A 19,568-nucleotide genomic window follows, 5' to 3' on the forward strand; every position below is an offset into this window, starting at 1 on the left:
GTCTAATTGTCTTGAAGATAGGCTGCCTCAGTCTTAATGTGCACCAAATATCTGCTAGGGGCAGGGGGCTGCTTTTTTGTCTTTAAAAACCTCTTTTTCCTTTTCTCATCCCGGAAAATATTATGTTCTGCCTTTTTAAATATTCCTCAAAACATTTTATTCTCCTAGGAGGAAGTTGGATGTTAACTTTCTTCAGATGTAAATTTTGCCTAATTCAATGGGGTATTTTACTCGCATGTCCAAACTTGGGAACTTTAAGACTTGTGGACTTCAACTCCCAGAATTCCCCAGCCAGGCTGGCTGGGGAACTCTGGGAGTTGAAGTCCACAAGTCTTAAAGTTCCCAAGTTTAGACACCCTTGCAAATAGACGAAGCCACCTCAACGTGTTTCTTTGTTCTAGCTTTTTAATTTATTTTTTATTATTCATCAATTAAATGAATAAATTCTAAAATTATTTAGAATATATGGACTTCATTCAATTCAATTTATAGGCTAAATTCAAAGGCAGCCAAGACATGGAAAGCTTTTTCCCAAAATAGGACACCCGTTCAGGAGCGCAGGTCAGATTTTCCATTCAAACGTTCCTCTGGAACGCAGGGATCCCAACCGCCCCTCTCCCACCGAGGAGGCGGCGGCCCCGGGGGAAACCCCTCCCTTCTCATGCTCGTGGGGCGGATGTACCCCATTCCCAACCGCCACAGCACGGCCGCTCATTCCGGCGCCCTTTCGCTGCCTCCGCTCTCCTGCAGCCTCCGGATGAGGCAAAAGGGCGACTCCCAGCGGCCCCGGGCGGAACTACAACTCCCAGCGGCCCCCGTGGGGCCCGATGTTCCTGGCAGCTGGGGAGCGCTCGGGTTTTGGAAGCCTGACTGGAAGGACGCTGAAATAGCCGGACAAAGCCAGTACGGAGCCCGCCTTCCTCCGGGACATTTCCCCGAGCAGACCTCGAGGCGAAAGAGCTGGAGGCCTCCGAGGCCGCCTGCTGAGGCTCCATCGGAATGACGTCAGCGGGAGCTGGGCCAATCGGAGAGGGATCTGCCAATCACAGGAGCGCGGTGACGTCGTAGCTGTTTGGCGATTGGCGGCGCGCGCAGTGACGACGTGACTTCTTGGCAATTGGCGGCGGCGGGCGGTGCGCGCAGTGACGTCGTGGCAGGCGGAAGCGCGGCTGAGAGAGAGAAACAGCGAGAGACCCCGCGGGGCGGCGTGGAGGTCCGCCTGGCGCCGCCGATGTCGCCGCAGCCGCCCATGGAGGCGATGGAGGCGCCGCTCAACCTGGTGAGGGCCGCCAGGAGAGAGATCCAGCCGGCCCGGGGCTTCCCCGACGGCTCCGTGGCCGGCCCAGGGCTGTAAACCCGGCCCGGACCAGAAGCAACCAAGCACGGAGGGAGGGGCGGCCAGAGCTCCCGAGGGGCGGAGAGGCGGGGATTTAAGGTGCCTCCCTCCTGGGAAACGGGGTTCCGGGGCAGGCGGGGAGGTCGCGGGCTGGTGGGCACGGAGTCTGGCCGGCCTTGACGTCGGGGCTGCCGGTCAGAAGAGGGTCCCGCTTAGGCGGCCGTCGAGACGCTGGGCAGTCAGGCGGCTCTCTTGGTGGCTCTCCCCACCCCCGGGGGGTCCCAGTGCCTCTGAGGGGAGGCCGCCTGACTCGGTGCCCACAGGATGCTGCTGGGCCGATGGTGCCGCTGGGAGAGGCTCCTATCCGGCAACCTCCTGGGAAGAATCCTGGCCCCTTTTTGGGGTCTACTAGCCTTGCCAGGGACGCTGAGCTTGTCGATCAGAAAAGTTGGCAGTTCGAAGCCCTGGTGCTGCATAACTGAGTGAGCTCCCGTTATTTGTCCCAGCTTCTGCCACCCTAGCAGTTCCAAAGCATGTAAAAATGTGAGTAGAAAAATAGGAATCACCTTTGGTGGGAAGGTAACAGTGTTCCGTGCGCCTTTGGCGTTTAGTCTTGCTGGCCAGATGACCACGGAGAGATTTCGGACAGTGCTGGCTCGGTCTCTGGGAGGACCTTTGAAGATGACACCGAAAAGCCACATCTTGAGGCAGAAATGCAGTGGTCAGATGCCCATTGGGGTCACAGTGCTGGTGGTTCTCACTTAGTTACCGTTTTGATGCTACAATGGACCTCAAAAGGTTCTTACCATCCGATTCTGGAGCTCATACACAACACTTGTGATCGCATGGCTGCCATTTCAGGCCCCTGGCAACCCAACTTGCCTTTATCAGTCACATGATAAGCAGCTAAGTAATAAAATTGGTGCCCATAGGAATGCATTGACTTGCTTAACAACCAGGGTGTTTGCTTAATGAGCGCTACAGCAAAGATTGTAAAATCAGTTTGGTCATGGGGCCTCAACAGCCATCATAATCTACAATGGAAGTTCAGTTGTAAGTTTGGGACCATCTGTAAGATCTGTCTTAACCTATTTTGGGGATAAATTTTAGGTGTTGAAGGGAAGGGGGGGTTATTGTGCTTTAGGAACCCAGAGAACTGCTTGTTTATAAGCAAACACTTAAATTATGTTTTAAGTTAACAAATTAAAATATTTTGGAGCAATAATCTTGCATGAATAGAGAACATGGGGTGTGAATGATGTCAGTTTAGAGGCCCAGCCCAGATTATTTATTTATTTAGTTTGTCAAATATGAAAAAAAGTAACAGGTATAAGTATGAACATAAATATGAACACAGTCAATGGGTACGAATAAATGGGGACATTAGGACAGGGACAGTAGGCATGCTGGTGTGCTTATGTACACCCCCTTACAGACCTTTCAGGAATGGGGTGAGGTCAACAGTAGACAGTCTTAAGGTTAAAGCTATGGGGGATCTCTCTCCCTCTCTCTCTCTCTCTCTCTCTCTCTCTCTCTCTCTCTGTCTCCTTTTGCTTTTCTTGTTTTACTCTGCCTCTCCTGCCTTGTGAGCAACTTTGCAAGTTCTCTTAGCTTTGTGCCCAGACAGTGGACATCTGGGCAGGTAAACGTTTTACTTTCTTTGGTAGAATTTATTTATTTATTTATTTATTTATTTATTTATTTATTTATTATTTATTTATTTATTTATTTATTTATTTATTTATTTCGATTTATCAGTCGCCCCCTCTCCGCAAAGGGACTCTGGGCGACGTACAATTAAATCAAAATACAAATGTGGCATGGAGGAGGTAACACCAATATTTAACAGATTTCAAATACAAATGGAAGCCACTAGGTTCAAATAAATAACAATAAATTAAAACAATTAAAACAGTTAAAAACCCCAAAATTTACGTATAAAATATTAAAATATTAAAATTGCCAGGGAGGTTAGAAAGTTCTAGTTAAGCCAGGCTGGCTAGTTGGAACAGGTGGGTCTTGAGTTTCGTGCGGAAGGAACAGAGAAAGCAATTCATGTACATGCCATCCCACCCCACGGGGTCAGTTAATCTGCAAATCTCTTTTGTTAGAGGCATTCAAGCAGCAGCAGCCCCTCCAGGTGTTTTAAAGGTTTGGCTTTTTCTAGGCTCATCAGCAGAGCAGAAAAGCTGACCATTTGCTGGCTGCGGGGAAGTACGAAGAAGCCGTTTCATGTCACCGAAAGGCAGCAGGTGAGTCATGGTGGGTGTTTGCTTGAATCCCCACCCCCACCCCCAGGCATCCCTATTAGGACGGAAGCTAAGTCAGTGCAAAAGGTGAGTAAGTAGGCGAGATCCTTGCTGGGTCAGGGATAAGGATCACAGTGGAAGGTTGGGTGGTGGTGGTGAAGGCATCAGACTAGAAACCAGGAGACTGGGACTTCTAGTCCCGCCTTTGAGTTGCATGGTGGCTGGGTGACTGGCCAGTTGCTCCCTCTCTCAGCTCAACTGACCTCATGGGTTGGTTGTTTTGGGGAAAATAAGAGGAGGAAGGAGTATTAGCTGTGTTTTCCGGTTAGGGTTATTTATCAAAATAATAAAGGTGGGATATAAATGATATAAATGAAAAAGGAGCACGAAAAAGTGAGCCCCCATTACTTGTCCCAGCTTCTGTCAACCTAGCAGTTTGAAAGCACGTAAAAATGCAAGTAGAAAAGTAGAAACCACCTTTCCTATAGAAAATAGGAACGCAGCGTTCATGCGCCTTTGGTGTATGGTCTTGCTAGTCACATAACCATGGAGACAGCTTTGGACAGCGCTGGCTCTTTGGCTTTGAAACGGAGATGAACACTGCCCCCTAGTGTCGGAAAGGGGAACCTTTACCTTTACCTTTTATGAAAAAATAAGTGTGTCATCGGAACCGGAATCACAGTTCTTACAGGGAGTCAACAGTTAAGTCCATTGTCCTAACACTCCCAGTTCAGAGCGTGAAGTTCTCCTCTCAATGCTGCTTGTAAAGGGGTGACAGAAAGCAGTTTGGCTGCCAAGTTGTACTTCACGTACAGCTTGAAGATTCACGTTTGAAAATAAAAGTGATTTTCCATTCACTTGTCAAAAGTTGCCATGGGGGGGGGGGGGGGGCTCCTTTTAAAAGAAGAAGGCACCTCCTGTCCTCCCTTGTGCATTCTGTCTGTGCCAAGGGGCTGCAGAAGCCCTGCCCGACTGAGATCACCCAGTGCAGCTGCGCAAAGCGGCCTCTAAACTCTGTCACTATTTTGTGTCTTTTGCAGCGTATCTCCTGGAAGCTATGAAGTTGACTCAATCAGATCAGGTGAGGTTTCCCTCCACGATGGCCGCTCTAGCAGTGAACCGTCCTAGGGGTGACTGTGATCCCAACCCGGAACCTGGGCTGCAGCTGACCCTTGTGTGTGTGTGGGGGGGGGGGGGGGAACAGGACATAATAAGAGGGAAATGAGAGAGAAACGGCACAACCTGAAAGGAAGTCTTATCCAATCTGGCCAGCGAAAAACCAGATTAGTCCTCGACTTTTGACGTCATTTAGGACCAGAACCTCCAATGCTAAACGATGTAGCCATTATGCAAGTTGTGCCAATTTTACAGCCCCTCCCCCCCCTCTGAAGTTGTTAAACGAATCACCATGCTTGTTGAGCGAATCTTGGCTTTCTCCATTGACTTTGCTTGTTGGAATTCAGCTGGGAAGGTCACCTGTGGTGATCATGTGACTTCAGGACCCTGTAACCATTTTAAAAACACACTGCTTGGCAAGTGTCTGAGGGTTGATCATGACCACAGTGGTCGTAACTGTGAGGACTGGTCATAAGTCACATTTTCAGCATTGCTGTAACCTTGAATAATTGCTAAATGGATGGTTGAAAGTCAAGGACTAATTTGGGTGTGCTTAGCACTTAGAAAAGGACAGATATTGGGAGGGGGGGTTATGGCTTGTATGCCTTGCATATTCATTGCTATATCAATAGCTAGTTTGATCTAATGGGTAAGGCACCAGGCTAGAAAACCAAAGATCATGAGTTCGAGTCCTGCCTTAGCTATGAAAGCTGGGGGACCTAGGGCCAGTCACTCCCTCTCAGCTCCAACTCACAGGTCTGTGGTGATTGTTGTGGGGAAAATTGAAGCAGGAAGGTGTGTTGGGGCTGTTCGGCACCTTCAGTTGCGTGTAAAAAATAATAAAGGTAGCATACAAAGGAAGAAATAACTATATTCAGTAGAAAAGTACCAAACAGAAGCTGCAATGCATCAATGTACGATGACTTGTCCTGCCTTGGTTTCTTTGCACAAAATGTGACTATCTGGGAAGGAAGGAAGAACGGCTGCACCTGGGAGTATGGCTTCACAAGTCAGTTACTACCCTGTTTCCCTGAAAATAAGCCCTCCCTGAAAATATTTAACCGCATGCATCCATTTTCTTTGGTGGCTTGCAGCACAAACAACATGAGGTTAGGTGAGGCCGGAGGGGGGTGGAAGGGAGGGGGGGAACATGTCCCATGCACCCCACATGCCCTTACCTAACGGCCGCTCCCACAGCCCTAGCCACCACGCCCTTTCTCTCACGCTAACGGCCGCCGCAAAAAGAGTGGCAGGTTCAGCGACGTGCAACACAGCAGCAGCCATGAGGTGACCACGCTTGCCGCCTCCTGCACCTCAAAAATAATAAGCCCTCCCCGAAAATAAGGCCAAGTGCTTATTTCGGGGTTCAAAAGAAAATAAGACCCTGTCTTATTTTGGGAGAAGCACGGTAACAATTGGTACACTGCTGAGCTGGGTCAGTTGGTTTTCTACCCAAGCACAAAATATTCCACACCATCTGCAGTCTTGTGCAGGAACTGGGCAGCCATCAGGGGGAAAGAAGGTGAAACCACTGCTCAGCCACATCAGGCAGTGGGGCTCTTCATTCCTATGGAACTTGCAGTCTGGAGGGAAAGTCTGGGGTGGGGAGGCCGACCTGATGCCTTGTCATTGCTTGCTCAGCATAAAGATGAACTTTAAATAAAAGAAAAAAGGGGACAGACGCCAGATTTATGATTTAGCAAATTCTTCATGTATAGAAAAAGTTTGGGTCTAACTCAGAATAGAATAGAGTAGGATAGGATAGGGTAGAATTCTTTATTGGCCAAGTGTGATTGGACACATAAGGAATTTGCCTTTGGTGCATAAGACAAGAAACATTAGTCAAGAATCATAAGATGCAACACTTAATGATAGTCGTAGGGTACAAATAAACAATCGGGAAACAATATCAATTTAAAATGTAAGGATACAAGCAACAAAGTTACAGTCCTGCAGTCATAAGTGGGAGGAGATAGGTAATAGGAATGATGAGAAGATTAATAGTAATAGTAAGGCAGCCTTGGTGAATGGTTTAATAGTGTTGAGGGAATTATTTGTTTAGCAGAGTGATGGCGTTTGGGGAAAACTCTCCTTGTATCTAGTTATTCTGGTGTGCAGTGCCCTATAGCGTCGTTTTGAGGAGAGAAGTTTAAACAAGTTATGTCCAGGATGTAAGGAGTCTGCAGATATTTTCACAGCCCCCTTTTTGACTTGTGCAGTGTACAAGTCCTCAATGGAAGGAAGGTCTAACTCAGGGTCTAACTTAGCTTGGCATTGTGGGGAAAAAAAGTTTGTTTTTCTGATTAAAAGTAATGGTTTTCCTCTTAACAATTCAGACAACAGAGCAGATGTATTGATGTTTTATGCCCAACTGGCTTCTAAAACTGGCCTCACTGGTGGGAGCTCTAGGACTTGTGGTTCTTTGGATGACAAGACTCATTTTATTCCCTGAGAGGCTGATCAAGGAGACTTATCCTTTTTGTTTCTTGGCAGGCCCAGTTATCCCTGGAGTTGCAAAGGGAGAGCCACCTGAAACAGATCCCCCTTATCCAAGAGCGATGGAAAAGGACAAAAAGGGACGAAAGGTTGAAAGTGCGCCCTCTTGTGGACAAAGAGAGTGTGGCCCACCTGCAGAGCTCTTCTAAGCCCTCAGCGGAGGACCCTGAGGACCAGCATGGAACGCCGGCCAGCCTCAAGTATAGGGCCCCCTTGGAGAAGGAAATGAAGGGCTTCCAGGGGGTCTTGGACAGGGATCCGGACACTCTGCTCTTTCTGCTTCAGAAGAGGAAGGAGCCTTCCCCTGACGCCTGTGTGAAGAGCAGGCCTCCAAAGGATGACAAGATGAAAATGGAGGAGCAGGCCACCAAAATCGCAGTCCTGGAGCAGCACGTGGAGATGCTGTTTGCCGACAATGAGAGACTGAGGCGGGAGAACCGGCAGCTAAAAGCGGAGCGAGCCAGGCTGCTGAAGTCCCCCCTGGAAAAGGAGCTGGATGCAGATGCTGACTTTGTGGAGAAGTCGGAGCTGTGGGGCCTCCAGCAGCTTCCGGAATCTGCCACTGCCACCACCACCACCACCACCACCCCTTGGCAGAAATTGGCTGTCAGTGCCGGGAAGGGCAAGGACATTCCCATCCCCAGCCTTCCCCCCTTGGACATTCCCTCCCCGGAGTTCCCACTGGTGGAGCTCTCTGAAGATCTCTTGAAGGGGCTCATGAACAACTAAGGGACGACCACCACTGGGGGGTGGATTTCCCCTGGACTTTGGGGTGTGGATGCTGCTGGGACATCTGTAACTGAAGGGGAGAAATCCTTGTGACTTGGTCACTGAAAAAAAAATGCTTGGTGTTATGAATTGGTGAAGCAAAGGCATTTACCATCGTTGGTAAAAGCTAAGCTCTCCTTGTACTTTCTTCAAGCCAAATGCCAGAAGGAGGGAGTCTTGACCCTCCCTCTTGCAGGGCTCCCTCGAGTATTCTTTGGGTGAAAACGGATCTCTTATGCCATAAAATAAGCTGAATCCTGTGTGGCACACGGTAACAATTTTGGTAATGCAAGACACTTTCTATCATGCATTGGATTGCCGTTTTCTTTTAATCATGCACAGACAGTAGTAAGCGATTCTTGTTTCCCTCCCTTCGTAGGACGGATCTGTGTGCCACACTTTGCGCCCCTAGTTTAATGCGTAACATCGGCCAATCAGGAGTAAAGCTAAATTTCCAGATATTTTTTAAGGACCCAAATTTAATTCTTCTGAAATATTTTGATTTGTTTACATAATCAGGGTGCTTCATAATGTGTTTTCTGCATATGGAACAAACATTGCTCTAAACAATTAGATAAGAATACTTGTTGGTGCATGATAGGAAGGCATAGCTGACAAAGAATAAAATGTTCCAGGTCCAACTTGAATCATGTATTTGTTTTCTTCTTAACATACAAGTATTGTGTTTCGGAATTCCAATACTGAATGCAACAGTAGCCTGCCTTTATGCAGTAGGATGTTTGAAGGTTTTAGCAGACATCATTTTGATCAAAATCTTGTTTGAGATCTATTATTCCAAGATGACAAAGATTGAATCAGGCACCCATTAAAGTTCTCCATACCAGGATTTTATTCTGAACTAGCTGATAACCCAGTGTTGTCTGGGTATTTATTTATAGGGGGAAATGTCCAGACCAAATTAATTTTTAATGTTGGATTTTTCCCCTTACCAGAGGGAGCCCCCTTGTGGAGGACTGTGAAGCTGTTACCGTGGCAATTCCACTGGGCTGTACAGGAGAAGCCATTTTAAGACACAACAGGCTGTATCTTAACAGAACAAACACCCTGAGAGGTGTTAGGAGTGTCCCCCTCCCCAGTATTTGTTTTCATAGAGTAAGTCAGCTGGAACACACACACACACACACACACAGCCATTTTTTATAGATGATAGATAGATATAGATAGATGATAGATAGATACCAGATTGATAGATTAGAAAAAAAGAAAGAAAGAAAAAGATAGAAAGAAAAATAAGAAAATATCAGGTCATTGAAGTCTCCTTTCTCTTTTTCGGTATTTGTCAATTGATCTACGTTTTGTCCTTCAGTTTTTCCCCACAGCGTCAGCACTGATACATCCAGCAAGTAGAGAGAAACGATTGCACCCAAATCATCCAGTTAACCATCTCCCTGTTCTAGTTCAACACCAAATTATTTTCTGGGTAAAAAACGTGCAGAGAAAGTGTACTTTTAAAAGAAATGTTTTAAATGCAGTGGGACAACAAAAAGCTTTGGGTCTGTAAGAAAAGTTTCATTTTGAACCATTTTGAGCATTCGGGAAGCTTATCACCAAAGCACAAGATCCTGTTCCAGATGCTCAAAACCAGAGGTGTCCAAACTTGGGAACTTTAAGACTTGTGGATTTCAACTCCCATAATTCCCCAGCCAGGCCGTTATAGCTGTATGTCTCTGGGTGATGATGCGGTCAAAATATTCACTTGCCTAATAATTGTGCCACCTTCTCTGCATGGCTGCCGGCTTCTGCCTCTCCGATCGACCTTCCCAACATGGCCGACTTCCTGTCTTCTCTCCCACGCTCTCTTCACTTCCTTTCACAGCGACCATCCCATCATGGTGGACTTCCGCTGTCGCTCCTCTAGTGCCTGGTGGGGGGGGAGGGAGACCTCGTCATGGCCGACTTCCTGTCCGTTCTCCTTAACCGTAACCCCAACTTTCTTTCGCAGAAACCTTCTAGGCATCGCCGACTTCCTGTCCGATCTCCGAGTCCGTCCCCCATGCCATTGAAAACGTCCTTCTAGTCATGGCCGACTTCCTGTCCGTCCATCGCTGTCGTTCCTCCAACGTCCTTTCACAGCGACCTTCTAGGCATGGCGGATTTCCTGTCAGACCTCCGCGGCGGTCCCCTAAGGCCTTTAGAAAACGACCTTTCCAGCATGGCCGACTTCCTGTCAGTCCGTCTTATCCTTGTCCTTCGCTTCCGGACTACTTGCAGCATGGTTCCCTGCTCCCCCCTCCTTTTCTGCGCTACATTGCCAGAGTGCAGGTCTAGCAACAAGCCTGGCGGTGCCGCAAGTGAGCCCGATCAGCCCCGCATTTCCTGACTGAGCAGTCGTGGTCGAAATAGTCCCTGAAGTGTGTGGTAGAAACAAAGATAGAGGTTTTATTTTCATTACCTAGTTATCCCGCCCCGCCCCCCTGACCACTCATTTGCTTACCGCCCATAACTTTGACTGCCCGCTTTTTCCATGGCCTTTCGGTGCATCTGCAAGGAAGCGGCTGTGAACCGGTGATGATGATGCCGCCCCCAGAAGGTTGGTAAGCCGGGTTTCTTTGCACTACCCCCCCCCCCCCCGCTTCAGCTTCAAGAAAAACGACGGGCCAAATGGAAAACTTAGAGATAAGAGTTCGTTTATTTCAATCTACACTTCAGGGTTCTTTCTGCGGGGCGGGCTCAGCCTTCTGCGGTACTACAACGCCGCTCGGGGTCCTTTTTAAAGCCGTGGCGGGCAGAGCACGTGCAGGGCTTTCGCGTCCGGGTCGGGAAGGAGATTCCTGCTGTCTGGTGTGTGTGTGTGTGCGCTTCTGGTGGGCTACTAAGCAACGCAGCTGTTGTTTCCCCAGCCCCCCCCCCCCCTTTATAAAACCTTGGTAAGACCATACCTGCAATACTGCATCCAGTTTGGGTCACCACATTACAAAAAGGATGTTGGGACTTTGGAAAAAGTGCAAAGAAGAGCAACTAAGATGATCAAAGGCCTGGAGACAAAAACATATGAAGAAGGGCTGCAGGATTTAGGTTTGGCTAGTCTAAAGAATAGAATTAGGGTGGCATGATAGCAGTATTACAGTATTTGAGGGGCTGTCAACTTATTTTCCAAAGCATTGAAAGGCAGGGCAAGAAACAAGGTGGAAACGAACTACAGAGAAGCAACCTAGAATTAAGGAGAAACTTATTAAAAAGAGAACAATTAACCATTGGAACAACTTGCCACCAGAGACTGGACAGCCATGTGTCTGAAATGGTATAGGCCAGCGATGGCGAACCTTTTTTGGCTCACGCCCCATAAGTGGGGGGAGCGCAGAGGGGTTGTGTGTGGGCGTACCGCACCCATAATGCAATGCGCGACCCCCCCAGTGTGCATACACGGACTACAGGTGCTCCCCCCATTTTTACATGCTTTTTTTTGCCCTCCCCAGGCTCCAGAGGCTTTATAGGGCAAAAAGCGTTCCCCCCCCCCCCCGGACGCCCTCCAGAAGCTTCAGGAATTTTCAGGAGGCTTCCCTGAAGCCTTCAGAGTGCTCAAAACGACCCTCCAAGCAAATCGGAAGTGACTTCCCTGAAGCCTTCGGAGCGCTCAAAACGACATTTCGAGCAAACCGGAAGTCCGTTCCCGAACTTCCGGTTTGCCCATAGGGCCAGTTTTTTACGCTCCGGAGGCTTCACGGAAGCTCATGAAGCCTCCAGAGGGACTCGGGGGGGGGGGGGACAGGCGGGGGAGGCTCTTTTTGCCCTCCCCAGGCTCCTATAAAGCCCCTGGAGCCTAGGGAGGGCGAAAAATGGCTTTAAAAAAGGCTGAACTCAGCTGGCCAGCGCACGCATCCGGGCTGGCCATCTGACAGGGCAGCGCCTCACATGCCCTGACAAATGGCTCCGCGTGCCACCTGTGGCACGCGTGCCATAGGTTCGCCATCACAGGTATAGGTTCTCTGCTTAAGCAGGGGGCTGGACTAGAAGACCTCCAACGTCTCTTCCAGTTGTACTCTGATTCTGATGGTGTTCCTATTGCGCTACTATTTCTGTTAGAGCTTAAGGAGGTTTTGTTCAAAGATAGTTCTCAGGCCCTGTCCGAAACCTGTTGAGGCCAAAATGTTTTTATTTAACAATATTTTGATTTGAAATGAACTGCTGTTTCTTTAATGATTTGACATACATTAAATATTAATGGAGTATTGAATATCCTGCTTTTATATTTTCATTTGAAAGCTCGCCTATGGGAGAAATTACATCCAGTGGCTGCCGTTTTCATGATTTTCCTGAAAAGTGTTAATGGTTCAGGAGTGGCAGTTACAGATTGTGCAATTGTAACACAAGGTTACAGGACTCTAGTTCGTGGCTCAGTAGCTAAGACGCTGAGCTTGCCAATCAGAAAGGTTGGCAGTTAGGTGGTTCGAATCCCTAGTTCCACGTAACTGAGTGAGCTCCCATTACTTGTCCCAGCTTCTGCCAACCTAACAGTTTGAAATCATGTAAACATTCAAGTAGAAAAAGAGGGACCACCTTTGGTGGGAAGGGAACAGCATTCCATGTGCCTTTGGCGTTTAATCATGCCAGTCACATGACCACGGACACGTCTTCAGACAGCGCTGGCTCTTCGGCTTTGAAACAGAGATGAGCACCATCCCCTAGAGTCAGTAACAACTAGCAGAGATGTGCGAGGGGAACTTTACCTTAATACAATGTATGGGCCAATCCTGAAATATCCGTTTCTCTGTTAAATGAGAAGATTGTCATCTTACAGGAGAACTGGTAAAACATGGCTTTTAAAGAAAACTCAGGCAGTGGGTCAAGTCACCTTGGACTGTATTTGGGGAATGATTTTCTGGATGACCTTGGTTATTGTACATTTGTCATTTTATTGCATGGTAATTTAATTTTAATTATTGTATTATAAGAAGCTGGTGTCTGTTCTTTAGGCTCACAAAGTGGGATCTAAGCCCCAGTAAGAAGTTGACCAAGCATCCCTTTTATTTTACAGGCAGGTCTGATCCCAGCTGACCAAAGTACTCTTCATTGGCCTTGGGTCGGTCCTGAACAGGAACCAGCCAGTCGGAAGGGTGGTGTCTCTGAAATCGAGCTTTCTCCCTCTCTATGGCTGCCGGGAGCTGAGAGCAGGACATTGTCCAGGGAAAGATGTTCCCGATCCAAGGTTTTTGCTCATTTGTGTGGTCTTAGCCATCGCCCCATGTGGAAGGACTGGCCCGCAGTGCCTCTGCCAGCCAAAATGGGCCGCGTGGAGAGGACTCTGTGTGGCCCGTTTTTGGCCGGTAGAGTGCTGCAGGAGGCCGAAAATGGGCCATGGAATTTGGCCTGTTTTGGCTGGCGGAGGCAACATGGGCCGATCCTTTGATATTTCCAGGCTGGCCCCCACGGGCCAGGTATAAGTACCATCCAGCCCATGGGCCTTGAGTTTGACCCCCCTGGGATACAGAGTTTGGTGGTTTCCTTGCAGACATTTCATTACCCAACGAGGTAATGTGATCAGTGCTAGAAGGGAGTGGGTTTTCCTCTCTATTTATATACAAGTGGCTTACCCTGTTGATGTTGATGGAAGTGTTCTTGGTGGTTCCTCGATTAGGCAGTGGTTTATGGACAGACAGACAGATGTGAGGTGCTTGGTGCTCTCTGAGCTTGGTGGTTTCCTTGCAGATGTTTCATTACCCAACTAGGTAACATCATCAGTGCCAGAAGGGAGTGAGGTCTGCGCCCAGTACAAGAGCAAACATTTAGGATTCTAGGCTTCCCACCAGAAATCAAAGCTCAGCTGGGCTCCACCAAGCTATAATCCATAAATTATACCAAAAGAGGAAAGTGTTCATTTAATTCCCTTAAAGCTGCACTTTGAATCCACCTGTATTCCAGAGGAAGAGACTGAGAAATAGGTGCCCCCCCTCCCCCGGTATCTTTTAATCAGGTGCATAATTTAAACTTTATTTTTTTCCCTCTTTGAAGCATTTATTTGCTTTGCGGGCTGACTGTACTTGGCACATCTCCTCCAGAAAGTAAAGGGTTTTTTTTTTTTGGTGTGAATATAGACATTCCTGCAGCGGTTTGATAGCGTAGCTAAAGCCACCGTTTGTAAAGAGAAAAGCTTCTTTCTGCTATTGTAATATTTACTTTGAAAAATGGAACTTCTAAGAGATAAGCTGTCGCAATGGCAGGAAGGCGAAAATGGGGGCTGGCAAAAAAGGGTGCGGCAAGGAAAATATTTTTTTAGGCCACACATTTAAAAATGTTGGCAGGGAGAGTTTTCAGACGCCTTTAACTCTCTTTCAGGAAATTCCTGAGGTCTTGGGGACCAAAGCCCAACAAAGGAAACATCACTCATCTTTTGAGTAGCTTTTAATAATTTGTCTGAAGAAATCATGCCTCTTAAATAGTAGAAAATGTACTTATAAAAATAAAACGTATTCATTCCAAGGCAAACAAACAAACACAAACCCCATTCACTTGTCCCCCTCATTTTATGTCTTTTTATGTGATTGTGAACTTGGGTGAGGATTTACAGGGGTGGGTTTCAAAAATTGCAGCAATGGGTTTACTGCCCCACTGCATGGTGAGCGTGGCCTGGTTGGCTTCCTGCATCATGGTGGCGGGGGTGTTTTCTGCCCTCCTCAGGTTCTGGAGGTTTTGTCCTGGAGCCTCCGGGAGGACGAAAACTGCTTCCTCTGGGCTCCAGAGGCCCGTTTCCAGATTTCTGGAACCTCCAGTAGGCCTGTTTCACCACACCCTCCCCGAGCCTCCGCGTGTATGAATAAGCCGCATGGAGACTCCTGGGAGGGACAGGGTGGGCGTGGCCAGCAAGGGGTGGCATTTGGGGGTTCACCAAACTGGGCAGAATCCTAGCTAGAGGATCGTCCAAACCCATGCGAACCCCCAGCAGCCTACCCCTGATGAGGAACCTCATCAGAAGCAGCTGCTTCAGAGATCAAGGTGGAACTCCAACAGCTGGAAGTCCTTCTCCAGAGGAAAACTGTTTTCATCCAGGACAAAATGGCTCTTGATGGTGAGAAGGTAGGATGCCTTGGAGTCGGTGAGCAGAGAGTGGCAGAGATCAGCCACCAGCATCCCGTAGGTGGTATCCGAGGGACTTTCTGCAACAGAAGAAGTAGAAGAAGAGGGCTTCGCAACCATCAGAGGCTCCAGAGAAAATATATTTTCCCTGGCTCAGCCACGGAATGTATGTGCAAAACATGTGGGGAACCTCTTCTGATGTGGGGGGAATTTATGGAATGTGAACAGATCACTATCCGCATTTTGAGATGGGAAATCCATTCCGCGGGGGGTAATCCCGATCCATGAACCCTGAATTCCTTGTTTCTGCTGAGAGAATGCCTGTGGGGGTTCTTAGCGATTTCTTATACGGGAGGTCCTCGACTTAAGACCACCACTGAGTCCAGCTAACCAAATCTTCCCTAGGCAGGAACCCTAGAGATCTCTGGCATGACAGATCCCATCATCCTGAGCTGCAAGGCACAGCGGGAGGGCACCAGGCCATGTTGAGTCATATCTGGACCTTTGAGATGGAATTCCATGGGTGCTTTTTTTCTTTTCTTTGAAGACGTTTCACTTCTCATCCAGAAGCTTCTTTAGCAAGAGCTGAAGAAGCTTCTTGGATGAGAAGCAAAACGTCTTCAAAAAAACCCCAGAAAATCCAGTTGCCTCTTGAAAAAAACCACCTTTGGGACAACCATGACCTGGTTGACTGAGAATCTCTATAGACAATTGAGATGGAAGGTGATCTGATGACAGAGGCCAAGGAAGATTGATTACTGTGGGCTCCTTAGTGCTCTCTGAGCTTGGTTATTTTCCTACAGATGTTTCCTTACCCAACTGGGTAACGTCATCAGTGCTACAAGAAAGTGAGGTTTGCTCTCTGCTTATAGAATTATTACTCATTACTTCATGAACTTGCAATTAAGGCAGGGCCGTCACACTCCTGGCCTGTGGGCCGGATGCGTCACGCACTGGCCACGCCCATGCCCTATTTAGCGAAGGGGGGGAATGTCCCGATAGGTCATGTGACGCTGCCGTGAAGACGTGCGTTTGACACCCCTAAATTAAGGGATTAGAGACCAACAAAATCTCCAGAGTTACACCACTGTTTCCCACAGTATTACCTACAGCCTTCTTCAGCCATGCTGCAGGAATGTTCAGGAATATCTTCTCCATCAATTCAGGTCCCACCCGAACAGAGATCTCATAGTCCCCCTCCTCAACAGTCATCACAGCAGGTCTAAATGAAGAAAGAGAGGGGGGGGGGATTTCAGTGTAATGTTTGATGTTTCCTGCTACAAGATACTTAAGGATGCTATTGTCTCTAATACATATTGTTTACTCCAGAGTGAGGTCACCGGATCCCTTTTTCTAACCTTCTGAAACAAAGTTTTTTTTAAAAAAAATTGTTACATATTGTAACTTCTTTTATAAACAAGGTTTTGTCCCGGTTTTCCCCTTTTACATCTGTTATGCATAGTTCATTTTACATCGTATTTCCATTTCAAATTTCAGTCATCTTATTTTCTTTCCATATTTTCCAATTTAACTTTAGTTTCTTCTTAATATCTAAACAATCTCATTATTTGCCCCTACAGGTTAATCAAATTTAACATTTCATTTCCACCTATTATTCTGTTTTACTATCAATGACATATATCCTCAAATTTAATTTTGTATAGTAAACATTTCACTTAGTTAATTATCCACAATTAATAGTATTGATCCAATTCCCTCACAACATATTAACCCATTGGCAATATTACTGTATTTCATTCTATTCTACTAGTAAAATCCTTTTCCTTCTTCCCTCCTTTCAACCATTTTCTCTTACTGTCTCAGGAACTCCACTTCTTTTACTCCCTTCTTTTCACCCATTCACCTATTTTTTTCTTTTTCTTGTTTAGTAGTTTCTATATTTTTTCTTCCCACTCTTTTCTCTCTCTTTTGGCTGCATCATTTTAGTAACTGTCCCCAGTTTTTTCCCCAGACTTTCTCCATTGTTCCCACCTTTGCTGCTTAATTTTTCCTTTTTGGGGGCCACTTCCCCCTTGTCTCCTCTTGTCACTGTAAATCCCAATACAATCATCTGAGTATTTCTTTTTCTCAATCTCTTTTTCTTCTGTAATATCTACTTGTTCTTCATTTAATCTCTTTTCTATCTCCTTTTCTCCTCCATCTTGTTCTACATTTTGCCTCTGAGTTTCCACTTTTTCTTTACCATTTAGCGTTTCATGTGCATTTTTTAACATACCAAGTAATTCATTATATATCCAAATTTCCATAGTTTTTTTAACCTTCTGACAGTGCGAAGCCAGACTCACTTAACTCACTTAAGGAAGGCCGTAAAGCGGAAGAAAAGAATTGTTTTGCTCAGCAATAAACATTTACAGTCGTTAAGATGAGGACTGCGTGTACTCAACTTCCCCCTCTGACTTTGGAAAACCTGAAAAAGCAGGGGAGTTTTAAGAGAGAGACCCTCAGCTCAAAAATCACCTTCAGCAAACGGCTAGGACTCAAATATGGAGTCACAGGACCTACTAGGCATTTTTTTCTCTATAGTGCACTAAAAAGAGCAGTGGTATTATTTTTCTAAGGGACGCGGAGGCTCAGTGGCTAAGACGCTGAGCTTGTCAATCAGAAAGGTTGGCAGTTCGGCGGTTCGAATCCCTAGCGCCACGTAACAGAGTGAGCTCCTGTTACTTGGAGTCCTAGTGGACAACCATTTAAATATGAGCCAGCCGTGTGCAGCAGCTGCCAAAAAAGCCAACACAGTTCTAGGCTGCATCAACAGAGAGATAGAATGAAGATCACGTGAAGTGTTAATACCACTTTATAATGCCTTGGTAAGGCCACACTTGGAATACTGCATTCAGTTCTGGTCGCCACAATGTAGAAAAGCATGTGGAGACTCTAGAAAGTGTGCAGAGAAGAGCAACAAAGATGATTAGGGGACTGGAGGCTAAAACATACGAAGAACGGTTGCAGGAACTGGGTATATCTAGACCTCATAGAAGTGTTCCAATATCTGAGGGGCTACCACAAAGAAGAGGGGGTCAAGCTATTCTCCAAAGCACCTGAGGGTAGGACAAGAAGCAATGGGTGGAAATTAATCAAGGAGAGAAGCAACCTGGAATTGAGGAGGAATTTCCTGACAGTTAGAACAATTAATCAGTGGAACAACTTGCCTCCAGAAGCTGTGAATGCTCCAACAGTAGAAGTTTTTAAGAAGATGTTGGATATCCATTTGTCTGAAGTGGTGTAGGGTTTTCTGCCTAAGCAGGGGGTTGGATTAGAAGACCTCCAAGGTTCCTTCAAACTCTGTTATTCTATTCTATTCTATAAGCAGGAAGCTGCCAGCAACTTTATAGGTTTTAGTTTTTCATCTTCCACCTTGTTTTTTGTTTACCTGTAGAAGACTTTGACTTGGTTCAAAGGTAAGCAGGGAAGGCACGCTTTGTAGATCTCGTTGTCATCTGTCTGTCGTTCACAGCCACATTTTGCACACCCCTTGTAGGTGATCAGGGGAAGAGAAGCGAATACGTGCTCCAGGGAAGTATCAGCGTCAAAGACCAGCTGTCCATGAGAGAGGGAAGCATCTGTAAAGCTGAGCTTGGAAACACAGGCCTTCACTTGGATTATTCCTATGAAAACCACAAGAATGGAATATATGTTTATATATTTTTCTTGTTAAATAAGGATGAGAAAGTGTATAACTATTTATGGACGGGGAGGAGAATTTATCAGGTTGTCAGGGTTCCAAATAACATCCAAAATTAAATCAGAGTCCAAGGCAAAGTATTGCTCAAAGTTCCAATTTATTAAGAGAGCCATGTTGACACATCTGGGAAATCCCGAATCTGAAAGCTTCCCGGTTTCCCCCACCTAGTTGAAAGTTCACGATCTTACCCCCACACCCACAAGCCCATCACATCGTCCAATCTTCCACTGCCATGCTGGCAGTTCCACCCATCCAATTCTGGTCAGGTGCAGAGATGCAAAGAGAAAGGATGACCTTGGCTTTCTAGAAAGAATTTTGTTATGGCTACATATCATCTAACTCCTACAATCCCCCCTCCCAATTCCGGCATAGTAGAATAATAGAAAGTGTGGCAGGCCAAAGATCCAAAAGGAACATTGCTGCAGGCCTGACAGGCAGTCTCTCCTCAGAAGAAAACTAATTCCTGAAAATAGAATAAAGTAGGGGGTTAACATAACTAACCACCTCTCCCCCACCGGGGGTTGGGGGGCTTTGGCTTATCGGGAAGCTTATCATGGAATTGTTATACTAACTTATCAGCTTTTAGATTCCAACTTTTTACCCAAGTTGCTTCGGACAAAGGGTACCCCTTCCAATGCATTAAATATTGTAAACGACCCCTATAGAACCTGGAGTATTTCTCCCTCTATCACTACTGGAGGAGGGGGAGACTGGATGGATGGTCTTATCCTGGACAAAGGTTTTTTAAATTAGTTTTCTTTGCAGCATCCAGGCAGAATAAGTTTTATTAATGTTTAATGTTGGATTTTGGGTCATTTCTTTATGTACGTATATATTTTTGTTGTTACTGTTGGATGCATGTTTTTCT

The 19,568-nt window shown here is 46.6% G+C and overlaps 2 protein-coding genes and 1 long non-coding RNA gene across 6 annotated transcripts in view; 2 read left to right on the top strand and 1 right to left on the bottom strand.

Annotated features, from left to right (window-relative positions):
- The first annotated feature begins 868 nt into the window (after positions 1-868).
- Positions 869-8,606, top strand: NRBF2 (nuclear receptor binding factor 2). Of its 2 annotated transcripts, none has more exons than XM_081953970.1 (4): positions 869-1,279; positions 3,504-3,588; positions 4,626-4,666; positions 7,195-8,606. In XM_081953970.1, exons 1-4 carry the CDS (start codon positions 1,232-1,234, stop codon positions 7,924-7,926), a joined length of 906 nt encoding a protein of 301 aa, XP_081810096.1. In that variant the 5' UTR covers positions 869-1,231; the 3' UTR covers positions 7,927-8,606. The 2 variants fall into 2 exon arrangements, with proteins under 2 accessions (XP_081810096.1, XP_081810097.1); XM_081953971.1 differs by lacking the exon at positions 869-1,279 and adding an exon at positions 1,313-1,879.
- A 1,749-nt stretch (positions 8,607-10,355) lies between these two features.
- Positions 10,356-14,390, top strand: LOC309393927. Its single transcript, XR_014175658.1, has 3 exons — positions 10,356-10,516; positions 12,962-13,132; positions 14,260-14,390. It is a non-coding gene; the product is annotated as an uncharacterized lncRNA (long non-coding RNA).
- Positions 14,308-19,568, bottom strand: part of SHLD2 (shieldin complex subunit 2) — a 49,221-nt gene continuing 43,960 nt past the window's right edge. For all 3 annotated transcript variants that reach the window (XM_081956512.1, XM_081956510.1, XM_081956511.1), the window contains 3 exons: positions 18,389-18,623; positions 16,104-16,219; positions 14,308-15,077 (listed from right to left, as the gene is read on the bottom strand). In XM_081956512.1, the coding sequence (XP_081812638.1) occupies positions 14,905-15,077; positions 16,104-16,219; positions 18,389-18,623 (524 nt within the window). In that variant the 3' untranslated portion in view covers positions 14,308-14,904. The remainder of the gene's footprint in view (positions 15,078-16,103; positions 16,220-18,388; positions 18,624-19,568) is intronic.

Source organism: Natrix helvetica, assembly GCF_964273705.1.
Source record: "Natrix helvetica genome assembly, chromosome: 5".
Taxonomy (NCBI): Eukaryota; Metazoa; Chordata; class Lepidosauria; order Squamata; family Natricidae; genus Natrix; species Natrix helvetica.